The following is an 11,857-nucleotide window of genomic DNA, read 5'->3' as shown; positions in this document are numbered from 1 at the left end:
AGACCTAGACCTCTTGTGTATAAAGCCTTCTTGGTACTTAAGCTTAGAGAAAATCTTTTTATTGTGCCACAAGCTAATCAATTACCCTGTAAGAAATAATTCTCAAAATTTGAATGAAGAATGTTCTTTAATATTAAAAAAGAATGTCCTGTGTGACATAATATCATTTATTTATTTAAGGCAGATGACCTGGTTCCTGTGGTTACCTAAAAAAAAAAAAAAACCCACTCTGTAACCCACCAAATAGCTGAGGTATGTAGCGTCTCTTCTGTGCTCTATTGACACTCAGTTTATAGGCCTTCTAAAGGCAGAGTTCAAAGGCTATGTGAGCCATCTGCACTCAAAAGAATGACCTTGGCTGGGCGCGGTGGCTCATGCCTGTAATCCCAGCACTTTGGGAGGCCGAGGTGGGCGGATCACCTGAGGTCAAGAGTTCGAGACCAGCCTGGTCAACATGGTGAAACCTTGTCTCTACTTAGCCCGGCGTGGTGGCGTGCGCCTGTAGTCCCAGCTACTTGGGGAGGCTGAGGCAGAAGAATTGCTTGAACCCAGGAGGCAGAGGTTGCAGTGAGCCAAGATCACGCCACTGCACGACAGCCTGGGCGATAGAGGGAGACTCCGTCTCAAAAAAACAAACAAAACAAAACAAAACAATGCAAAAAAAAAGAATGATCTTTTGGTTCTTCAATGTATCTATACCGCTGATGGACCAGGATCTGGTAAAAAATGTCAGATCTGAGGAATCAAGTAACGTGGAGTAAAATTTAAATCATATGCTAGAAAAAACACATTAATGATTATTGCTAGCATAAAGTTTCTGGGTAAAAGGGAATTAAATAAACATAGTCCACTTTCAAATCTCACTCTTTTTTTAAAAAAAAAAAAAAGCCCCCATGTGTATATGCCTAGGGAAGAAAGAAAAACCCAGAAGTCAAATATATCTATGTGATTAGAGCAAGAAGCAGTCACAGCTTGCCAAGAGCTAAGCAGTGCAGCCCAGTAGAGCCCTCCACTTCCTCATATGCACTCTGTCCCATTTCCTTAGCAGTAGATTCGTGGACAGAATGACAGATGATACTGTAGTCACAGCAAATGTAGTTTAGCTTTACAAAACAGCTTCCCACAGGCTGCTTATTCAAGTAATCAATGGTGACCAAAGAATTCTGAAAAAAAGTTGACAAGGTGACTCTCCTGGCTTTACTTTTCATTGCAAAAGGTTTGGATACAAAGCATAGCTGTGAAAGTTATCTCTGGAAAGGGTTCAATGCTTTGCAGGGGTAAAAGAGGAAGTAGAAAAAAGGAAGAATTCAGCATAAAAACCATACCTGAAACAAACAGGGCAGTTCAAGGAGAGAGAAAGGGAAAAATGAAGGAGGGCATAAGATTCTTCGTAGTCAACGTGATTTGATTCCCGTCTTTACATGAACTAACTGCCCGACCTCATTCGCCTTCTGACTTTCACTCACATTTACTGAATGCCCAATCCTCTCAACTAGCAAATTCCTTTGCTCTCAATTTAGAGTTCTAAAATTTCCTCCAGGCATTTTATCTGACAGTGTCCTCATTGACAGTCTCATTAAAAACTGGCACCCATATAATATTTTGAAGTCCTGTGGGTCATAGACTATTCATATGAACTAGGAATAGATTGTTTAGGAAATTACTTAAAACAAGCTTATATGTAAGCTTTGTTGATGAAAAGGTATCTAATCAAATCAGTAAATATTTACTCACTACTCTGAAAGCAGCGTATTAGGTAGTGAAGCATATCAAAAGACTAGTTTCACACTAGAAAACCCCACATTAAGAACAATCTACTTTACAAAGTGTGTGTGTTATGAGAACTATATGTTTATTCAGTATCACAAAAGTAAAATAAAGGCTGGGGAAATGTTCCAGATTAAAGGAGGCTAAAGAGACATGACAACTGACCCAGATCAGATCCTGTACCGGAGGTGGGGAAGTGCTAGAAAACAGATTATTGGATGACAAAATTGGAATATGAATATAAATTAGAATAAACTAGATAATATGTTAATACAACAGAGTAAGAGATTAGATAAGAGGATTGTATCAATGTAAGTTTACTGAAGTAGATAACTATACTATGGATATGTAAAAGAATGTCCCTATTCTTAGCAAACACACACTGGTGCATTCAGAGGTAAAGGGTCATAACTATGCAACTTACCCTGAAATAGTTCAGAAATACAATGATGTGAACACGCATACACAAAAAAATTACGTAAGTGTATATATGTGTATATACCTACATGTATATATGTGTATGTATGTACATGTATGCATGTATGTATGTATATACACACACACATAGAGTGTGTGTAGGTAGGAAGAGAGGGGAAAGAGAGAGGGAAAAAGTGTCTGCAAGAGAGGATATGTAGAGCAAGCACGGGTACACAAGCTGCACTGTCCAATATTGCAGTCACCTGTCACATCTGGTTATGTGCACTGGAAACATGGTCAGTCTGACCTGATATGTGTTTAAGTGTAAACTACACACTGGATTTCAAAGACTTATATGAAAAAATGTAGGCTGGGCGTGGTGGCTCACACCAGTAATCCCAGCACTTTGGGAGGCTGAGGCAGGCGGATCACCTGAGGTCAGGAGCTCAAGAACAGCCTGGCCAACATGGTGAAACCCTGTCTCTACTAAAAACAAAAATTAGCCGGATATGGTGGCATGTGGCTATAATCCCAGCTACCTTGGAGGCTGAGGCTGGAGAATCGCTTGAACCTGGGAGGCGGAGGTTGCAGTGAGCCAAGATGGCACCACTGCACTCCAACGTGGGCACCGAGCAAGACTCTGTCTCAAAACAAAAACAAAACAAAAAAAGTAAAGCATCTCAGTTATTTTTAATATTGATTATATATTGAAATTATATGTGTGTGTGTATATATATATATATATATATATATATTTTTTTTTTTTTTTTTTTTTGAGACAGTGTCTTTCTCTGTCGCCCAGGCTGGAGTGCAGCAGCGCGATCTCGGCTCACTGCAAGCTCCGCCTCCTAGGTTCACGCCATTCTCCTGCCTTAGCCTCCTGAGTAGCTGGGACTGCAAGCACCCGCCACCATGCCCGGCTAATTTTTTGTATTTTTAGTAGAGATGGGGTTTCACCGTGTTAGCCAGGATGGTCTCAATCTCCTGACCTCGTGATCCGCCTGCCTCGGCCTCCCAAAGTGCTGGCATTACAGGCGTGAGCCACCACGCCTGGCCGGAAATAGTATTTTTAATGTATCAAATACAATATATATTACCAAAGTTAACTTATTTTTACTTTTTTTTTTTTTTTTGAGACGTAGTCTTGCTCCATCACCCAGGCTAGAGGGCAGTGGTGCGATCTCAGCTCACTGCAAGCTCCACCTCCCAGGTTCACGCCATTCTCCTGCCTCAGCCTCCTGAGTAGCTGGGACTATAGGCGCCCGCCACTACACCTGGCGAATTTTTTGTATTTTTAGTAGAGACGGGGTTTCACCATGTTAGCCAGGATGGTCTCGATCTCCTGACCTCGTGATCTGCCCGCCTTGGCCTCCCAAAGTGCTGGGATTACAGGCGTGAGCCACCACTCCCGGCCAACTTATTTTTACTTTTTAAGTGTGGTTACTAGAAAATGTAAAATTACGTGTGTGGCTTGCATTATATTTTAATGGGTTACTACTAAGAGAGCACACAAATGAGGCAAAATGTTAACAATATAACAATAGATGCATCAGGGCAATAGATATACAAGTATTCTTTGAATTACTTTTAACTTTTGCAACTTTCTTGTAAATTTGAAATTACTTCCAAATAAACACTTTTTAGAAGTCTAGTTTTACATCAATGATAAACATAAAGACAGAATTTTGAAGATATATCGATTTGAAGTTTAAAACACACAGGAGGGTAGAATAGAAGAGATATTCCAGAAATGACAAAATTAGAAATGCCCAATATAATCAGGGGGTATCACAGTCTGAGATGGCACAATCAATATCACTATTCCAGATTAGCAAATAATTTAGGTTGCGATAGCCTCAGGAAGGAAGTCCATCAACTGTACTGACTCACCCCTCTGGAAAGAAGGCATTGATGATCCGGTCCCCCAATGGGTTGATGGCAAGTTCTGGAATCCTCTGGAAATCTTCCCGGCTGCCAAGAGAATCACCTTGAGTTAGACAGAGATCATTGCCCTTAGCATGAACTCCTTAAGTCAGGAGGTAACAGGGTGTAACCTAAGCAAGAATATTACCTCCTGGAATTTACTTCTGTGGCAAATTATACCAAATAATTGCAAAGAATAGCACTTTAATAGCTGCCAAGTGTTTCTTGCAACAACTCAGTAGTGGAAGGAGCCATATTTGACCATGCCACATGCCAGTGAATTCAGCACACAGGTTATGTCAATAAGCCAACTGATGGACGAATACTAATCTGTCCCTTAGTAAATGATTCCTTGAACATTAGCATTTCGTACCTAGTTATTAGTTTGGAAAGTGAACAGCAAATGAAAGTATGAAATACTGCAGAACTTGAATATGAGGACAAACACTTAGAGGGGTCTCCATATCCTTGTTAAGATTTTTAGGCACTTACAAAATGCAAGGAATTCTTAGGTGCTATTTACGTGCAAGGAAAGAATGTTGACAACCAATTGATTCCTTGTTCTGACTCTGGCTTTTTCTCCATTTCCATTTTCTGTGGACTAGGACTACAGAAGTATTTAACCCTCAAACATGACATGAGCAGTCATCCTCACATGACTCAGGTGAGGTTATACCAAAGCAAATATTGTCAGCTACCATTCATTGCATACACATCACGTGCTGCTCTAACTGTTTACATACATTATCTCATTTCTTCATGCCCATGTTTTATGTATACCCTTTTAGAGCTGAGGAAATTGAGAGTCAGGAAGATAATGTAACTTACCCAAAGCCACACTACTCTTAAGTAGCAGAACTGTGATTTAAATCTAAGTCTGTAAGTTAAAGTATGTGTTATTTTTCTAAAAACCACATTTCTTTGCTATATTGAACTTTTTTTTGAGACAGAGTCTTGCTCAGTTGCCCAAGCTGGAATGCAACAGCACGGTCTTGGCTCGCTGCCACCTCCACTTCCCAGGTTCAAGCAATTTTCCTGCCTCAGTCTCCTAAGTAGCTGGGATTACAGGCACCTGCGATCATACCTGGCTAGTTTTTTGTACATTTAGTAGAGACGCAGTTTCACCATGTTGGCCAGGCTGGTCTTGAACTCCTGATCTCAGGTGATCTGCCGGCCTCAGCCTCCCGAAGTGCTGGGTGGGATTACAGGCGTGAGACACAGTGCCCAGCCCTAATACTGAACCTTTTCAATGAAAGTTACTCTCCCCAAGATTTTTCTTTTCTTTTTTTTTGAGACGGAGTTTCGCTCTTGTTGCCCAAGCTGGAGTGCAGTGGCGTGATCTCTCCACTCACTGCAATCTCCGCCTCCTGGGTTCAAGCGATTCTACTGCTTCAGTCTCCCAAGTAGCTGGCATTACAGGTGGGCGCCACAACACCCGGGTAATTTTTGTATTTTTAGTAGAGGTGGGGTTTCACCATCTTGGCCAGGCTGGTCTTGAACTCCTGACCTCAGGTGATCCACCCACCTCAGCCACCCAAAGTCCTGGGATTACAGGCGTGAACCACCGTGCCCAGCCCCCAAATTTTTCAATAAGTGCTTTTTAAAAACTTTCTTTGGGGCCGGGCGCGGTGGCTCAAGCCTGTAATCCCAGCACTTTGGGAGGCCGAGACGGGCGGATCACGAGGTCAGGAGATCGAGACCATCCTGGCTAACACGGTGAAACCCCGTCTCTACTAAAAAATACAAAAAACTAGCCAGGCGTGGTGGTGGGCGCCTGTAGTCCCAGCTACTCAGGAGGCTGAGGCAGGAGAATGGCGTGAACCCGGGAGGCGGAGCCTGCAGTGAGCTGAGATCCATCCGGCCACAGCACTCCAGCCTGGGTGACAGAGCGAGACTCCGTCTCAAAAAAAATAAAAAAAATAAAATAAAAATAAAATAAAAAAATAAAAATAAAAACTTTCTTTGGTTGTTTCCTGGGCCAAGAATACAAAGCTGTCTACAACTTATCTGTGCTGTAGTCTTCAAAAATATCAATGTCATGGAGGACAAAGAAAAGCAGAGGATTGTTCCAGATCAAGGGGGGCTAAAGAGACATACAACAAAACCCAACACATGATCCTGGACTAGGAAAACACCTGCTATAAAGGACATTACTGGGTAATACGTGAAAATGAAGCATGGACCATATAAAATATGGAATATTACATAACGGTACTGTTTCAAAATGTAACTTTCTTGAATTCGATCTGAGAATGTCCTTTTTATAGGAAATAAACAGTGAAGTGACAATTGGTGAATCTGGGTATCAGAGTAAAAGTTATCTTGTATTGTTCTTGTAACTTTTCTTCAAGTTTAAAATTATTTCCAGATAAAAAGTTAAGAAAAAAAGATTAGGCCGGGCGCGGTGGCTCAAGCCTGTAATCCCAGCACTTTGGGAGGCTGAGGTGGGCGGATCACAAGGTCAGGAGATCAAGACCATGGTGAAACCCCGTCTCTACTAAAAATACAAAAAACAAGCCGGGTGCGGTGGCGGGTGCCTGTAGTCCCAGCTACTCAGGAGGCAGAGCCAGGAGAATGGCGTGAACCCGGGAGGTGGAGCTTGCAGTGAGCCGAGATCGTGCCACTGCACTCCAGCCTGGGCGACAGAGCAAGACTTCATCTCAAAAAAAAAAAAAAAGAAAAAAGATTATAAACTTGAATAGATTTTACTCCTGCCTTCAAGAAGTTTACTTGCAGAGAGATAAAATGTATATCTCCACCTTCTTTGTAATATATGCTAGCAAAGACGGAAGATAATAAAATACTTCTACTGTACCCAGGAGACTTCACACTCTTTTCTTCTTGTGGTTTAACGTTTACATGGTGCTTAATTAATTCAGCAAGCTCATCTCCACCACATTTGGTGACACAGGTAGAAACTGACCTAGCGGAATGAACACAAAGCTCTGGAACAATCATCCTGGATTCTAGTCTTTCTTGACCATTTAGGGTAATAATTTTATATCAATGAAGAAACCAGAAGAAGTTGTTCATAAGATAACTGGATTGCTTAAGATGATGAAAGAGAAAATTACCGAGGTCCTGATTAGTTAATTCAACAAACATGTACAAAGCTTTTATTACATAATTTGTTCTGTAATACCAAGTCTACACTATCATCAAAATGTAGCTCCTCTTGTCTGACAGGTCGAGAAACAATAACTACTCCCTTTTAAAGTAAGATTAAGGCTGATTTGAATTGCATGGCTACATACCTCAGTTTAATGTCTAACAAGCTTAAGAAACTTTAGCTGAGAAGAGGAAGTTTAAAAACCAAGTCTAGTATCAAGTGGTGATGCACAACCTAGCCTGAACTTCAGTCGCAATAAGGAAGTGTACACTTGGCCTTCCGATGTCAATAAGGACCTGTCCTTTGATACTATCTAACTCTAGTCTTAGAATTTAGATTGTATACAGAATGTAGTTCCAGTCACTCAGATCAAGGAGAATTAAAGTATTGCTAAAAGTATTGAAGTTAAAAAGAAAGAGGGCTGCGCATGGCAGCTCAGCCTATAATCCCAGCACTTTTGGAGGCCAAGGCGGAAGAACTGCTTAAGGCTAGCAGTTCCAGACCAGACTGGGCAACAGAGCAAGACCACATCTCTAAAAAATCAAAAAAACAAAAATTAGCCGGGCATGGTGGCACGTGCCTGTAGTCCCAGCTACTTGGGAAGCTGAAGCAAGAGGACTATTTGAGCCTAGAAGGTCAAGGTTGCAAGAAGCGATGATAACATCACTGCCTTCTAGCCTGGGTGACAAAGAGTGAGACCCTGTTTCAAAACAGAAAAAAACAAAACAAAACAGAAAGCGTATAAAAAATAATTTGTCAACTGTTAAATAAACAATATACAAACAAGTTATTATTACTGGTTGCTTTATAGTAGAATGGAGATCTGGGCAGTTCCTCTAAAACTTAACTTCTCAAATTTGCCCATCAACATAAACCTAATAGAAAAAAATAAATACTCCAAAGTGACCTAAATACCACAAGCATAAGATCCATCTGAAAATAGATTTGTGTGGATTCACTGAAAAACATACCAACATTTCCTCATGGTATACCTAGGAAAACCTTCTTTGAAGATTTTTTGAGAAAAAGACAGTATCACTGGTAGTAGTCAATTCTGAGAACAGAGCCATGTACAATGGCATTCTTTGTGGCCAAGAAATTTCCAATGGGGAGTGGTTTTCCAGACATTCAAGGGCATAGGGATGCTCAGAAAAACCAGAGTTTTGAGACTGTGAGTAACCAGACATGCCATTCCTCTACGCTGCTCGCCTTCACTACACAAGTCCCTTCTCTTACAGAGATTCAGCCTCACAGGTAACTTCTATCTCAAGTACCCACAGGTTGTTGCTTTAGTTGACTTGTACATAATGAGGAGATTAAAATCTGTTAATAGGACATATCCACTGGAAAACTCATTCAATTAGAAAACACAGCTTTCTAGGCTGGGCACGGTGGCTCACGCCTGTAATTCCAGCACTTTGGGAGGTGGAGGCGGGTGGATCATGAGGTCAGGAGTTCAAGACCAGCCTGGCCAAAATGGTGAAACCCCGTCTCTACTAATAATACAAAAATCAGATGGGCATGGTGGCGGGTGCTTGTAATCCCAGCTACTCGGGAGGCCAAGGCAGAGAATTGCTTGAACCCGGGAGGCGGAGGTTGCAGTCAGCCAAGACAGCACCACTGCACTCCAGCCTGGGTAACAGAGTGAGACTCTGTCTCAAAAAAAAAAAAAAGAAAACATAGCTTTCCATATTTAAGTAGTATGAGAGGTTAATCATATGGTACAACATATTTATTAACACTGAAATGACAAAAATTTCCATTAGCTAAAGCATTTAATCCGTATTTTTAAATTAAATGGATAAGATGGCCAGGTGCAGTGGTTCACGCCTATAATCCCAGCACTTTGGGAGGCCAAGGCAGGCAGATCGCCTGAGGTCAGGAGTTTGAGACCAGCCTAACCAATATGGAGAAACCCTGTCTCTATTAAATATACAAAATTAGCCAGGCGTTGTGGCGCATGCCTATAATCCCAGCTACTAGGGAAGCTGAGGCAGGAGAATCGAATGAACCCGGGAGGCGGAGGTTGCAGTGAGCTGAGATGGCGCCACTGCACTCCAGCCTGGGCAATAAGAGCGAAACTCCGTCTCAAAAATAAATAAATAAATAATAAAGAGGAGGAGAATAAATAATTTTAAAAATAGAAACAAAATCCAGGTGAGGCTTCTTACAAAAAAAAAAAAAAAAAGGAACAGAAGCAAACTCCCCAGCTAAAGGATCCATTTTTAGTCTAAGAAGGTTCACCTAATGCTGAAGAATGAATAATAAAGAATACTTAACAATAAGATATATATAGATGAAATTTCAGAATATCAAGAGGAGATATTTAAGACTTTCTTTTTTTTTTTTTTTTGAGATGGAGTCTCACTCTGTCACGAAGCTGGAGTGCAGTGGCACAATCTTGGCTCACTGCAACCTCTGCCTCCCAGGTTCAAGCGATTCTCCTGCCTCAGCCTCCAGAGTAGCTGGAGCTATAGGCACGCCACCACCACGCCCAGGTAATTTTTGTAATTTTAGTAGAGACGGGTTTCACCATATTGGCCAGGATGGTCTCGAGCTCTTGATCTTGTGATCCACCTACCTCGGCCTCCCAAAGTGCTAGGATTACAGACACGAGCCACCATGCCTGGCCCAGGGGATATTTTTAAAGCAAACTTTATTGAAGTATAACAAACAGAAAAGTAGACAAATCAAAAGCATTCGGCATACATTTTCACCAAGGGAAGACTCTATCCAGCCTCCAGATGAAGAAACTGATTATTGCCAATACCCGGAAGCTTCCCTTATGCTCCTTTTGTCTTTACCTGCTCCCCTCCCCAAAGGGTAATTGTTATTCTGCCTTGTAACTCCATAGATTACATCAGAACAGAGAGTATTTAAAGAAGATAAACCATCTTTGTGTTCAGATACCGACCAGGCTCTTCCTTTAACCTGACATGCAAAAGACCACTTTAGGACCCCTGGGGTCCCCAACCTCTGGGTTGCAGACCAATACCAGTCTGTGGCCAGTTAGGAACCGGGTTACACAGCAGGAGTGAACAGAGTGCAACTGAGCATTATCACCTGAGCACCGCCTCCTGTCAGATCAGTGGTAGCACCAGATTCTCATAGGAACACAAACCCTATTGTGAACTGCGCCTGTGAGGGATCTACATCGAGCGGTCCTTATGAGAACCTAATGCCTGCTGCTCTGAGGTAGAACAGTTTCATCCTGAAACTATCCCGCCTACCCCCAGGAGAAAAATTATTTTCCATAAAACTGGTCCCTGGTCCCAAAAAGGCTAGGGATCGCTGCCAGCTGCTTTTTTATTAAAATTAGAGACAGGGTCTCCCTATGTTGCCCAGGCTGGTCTCAGACTCCTGGGCTCAAGCAATCCTCCTGCCTCGGCCTCCTGAAGTCCTAAGATTACAGGCAAGAGCCACTGCACCCGGCCTAAACTGCCTTTTTAGAAAAAACAATATCTATGGCAATGGTAGAAATATCTCACCCAAAATAATGGCATCGGAAGAAAGTAAGGTTTATAAGGTTACAGTACATATCTATATTCTGTGAAATATCAATCTGAAGAGACGGTCCACGTAAAAAGGCAGACAGGGAAATTGCAAATCAATCTGGCGAACACTGTTTACAACACTACTCCCTTGAATGTTTCCTATTCACCCGAATATATTAAAGATGTGGTGAAATCTCGTAATTAGGAAGCCTATTTAACCTTGTTGACCAAGCTTTTCACAAATTTTAGTCAATAACTTTTTGCTTTCTTTTTTTTAAAAAAAAAAACAACACCTATTGATAGACCAAGGAATGATTGTTCTATAAAGCATGCTTTGGAGTGCGTCTCCGAAAGCACTCTGAAGAAGCTGCATTCTAACCAAAGCCTTCCAGAGACTCTGCTTTATGTCCCACTGGAGCTGATCACTACAAAGGAATGCAGAATGCCCCAGACTATACACTGTAGCCTCTCACTCTGCAGAATTTGGCTTCAGGCCCCAGACAAGGAGCACCTTGGAAGAGGAAAGTAAAAAAAAAAAAAAAAAAAAAATTGTTGAAGGGAAAAATCTTCATCCTAATAACTACAACTGCCTTCTTAAGAAGGTGAAGGCGAGGCCGGGCGTGGTGGCTCACGCCTGTAATCCTAACACTTTGGGAGGCGAAGGTGGGTGGATCCCGAGGTCAGGAGATCGAGACCATCCTGGCTAACACAGTGAAACTCCGTCTCTACTAAAAATACAAAAAAATTAGCCAGGTGTGGTGGCAGGCACCTGTAGTCCCAGCTACTCAGGAGGCTGAGGCAGGAGAATTGCGTGAACCCAGGAGGCAGAGCTTGCAGTGAGCCGAGATCATGCCACTGCACTCCAGCCTGGGCGACAGAGCGAGACTCCGTCTTAAAAAAAAAAAAAAGAGGGTGAAGGCCAGGCACAGTGGCCCACACCTGTAGTCCCAGCATTTTGGGAGACTGAGGCAGGCGGATGGTTTGAGCTCAGGAGATTGAGACTAGTCACGGGGAACATGGTGAGACCTGCTCTCTACAAAAAATATAAAAGGTAGCCGGGCAGAGTGACACGTGCCTGTAGTCCCAGCTACTCAGGAGGCTGAGGTGGGAGGCTACAGTGAGCCATGATGGCAACACTGCAATCCAG

The 11,857-nt window shown here is 42.3% G+C and overlaps 1 protein-coding gene across 1 annotated transcript in view; it reads right to left on the bottom strand.

The window, feature by feature from the left end:
• The window catches only part of CHP1 (calcineurin like EF-hand protein 1), a 51,756-nt gene that overhangs the window by 22,997 nt on the left and 16,902 nt on the right, over nucleotides 1–11,857 (bottom strand). The window contains exon 3 of the mRNA XM_023198377.2: nucleotides 4,075–4,155. Within this exon, the coding sequence (XP_023054145.1) occupies nucleotides 4,075–4,155 (81 nt within the window). The remainder of the gene's footprint in view (nucleotides 1–4,074; nucleotides 4,156–11,857) is intronic.

The sequence above is a fragment of the Piliocolobus tephrosceles genome, chromosome 6 (assembly GCF_002776525.5).
Source record: "Piliocolobus tephrosceles isolate RC106 chromosome 6, ASM277652v3, whole genome shotgun sequence".
NCBI lineage: Eukaryota > Metazoa > Chordata > Mammalia > Primates > Cercopithecidae > Piliocolobus > Piliocolobus tephrosceles.
This window is presented reverse-complemented; position numbering and strand designations above follow the sequence as displayed.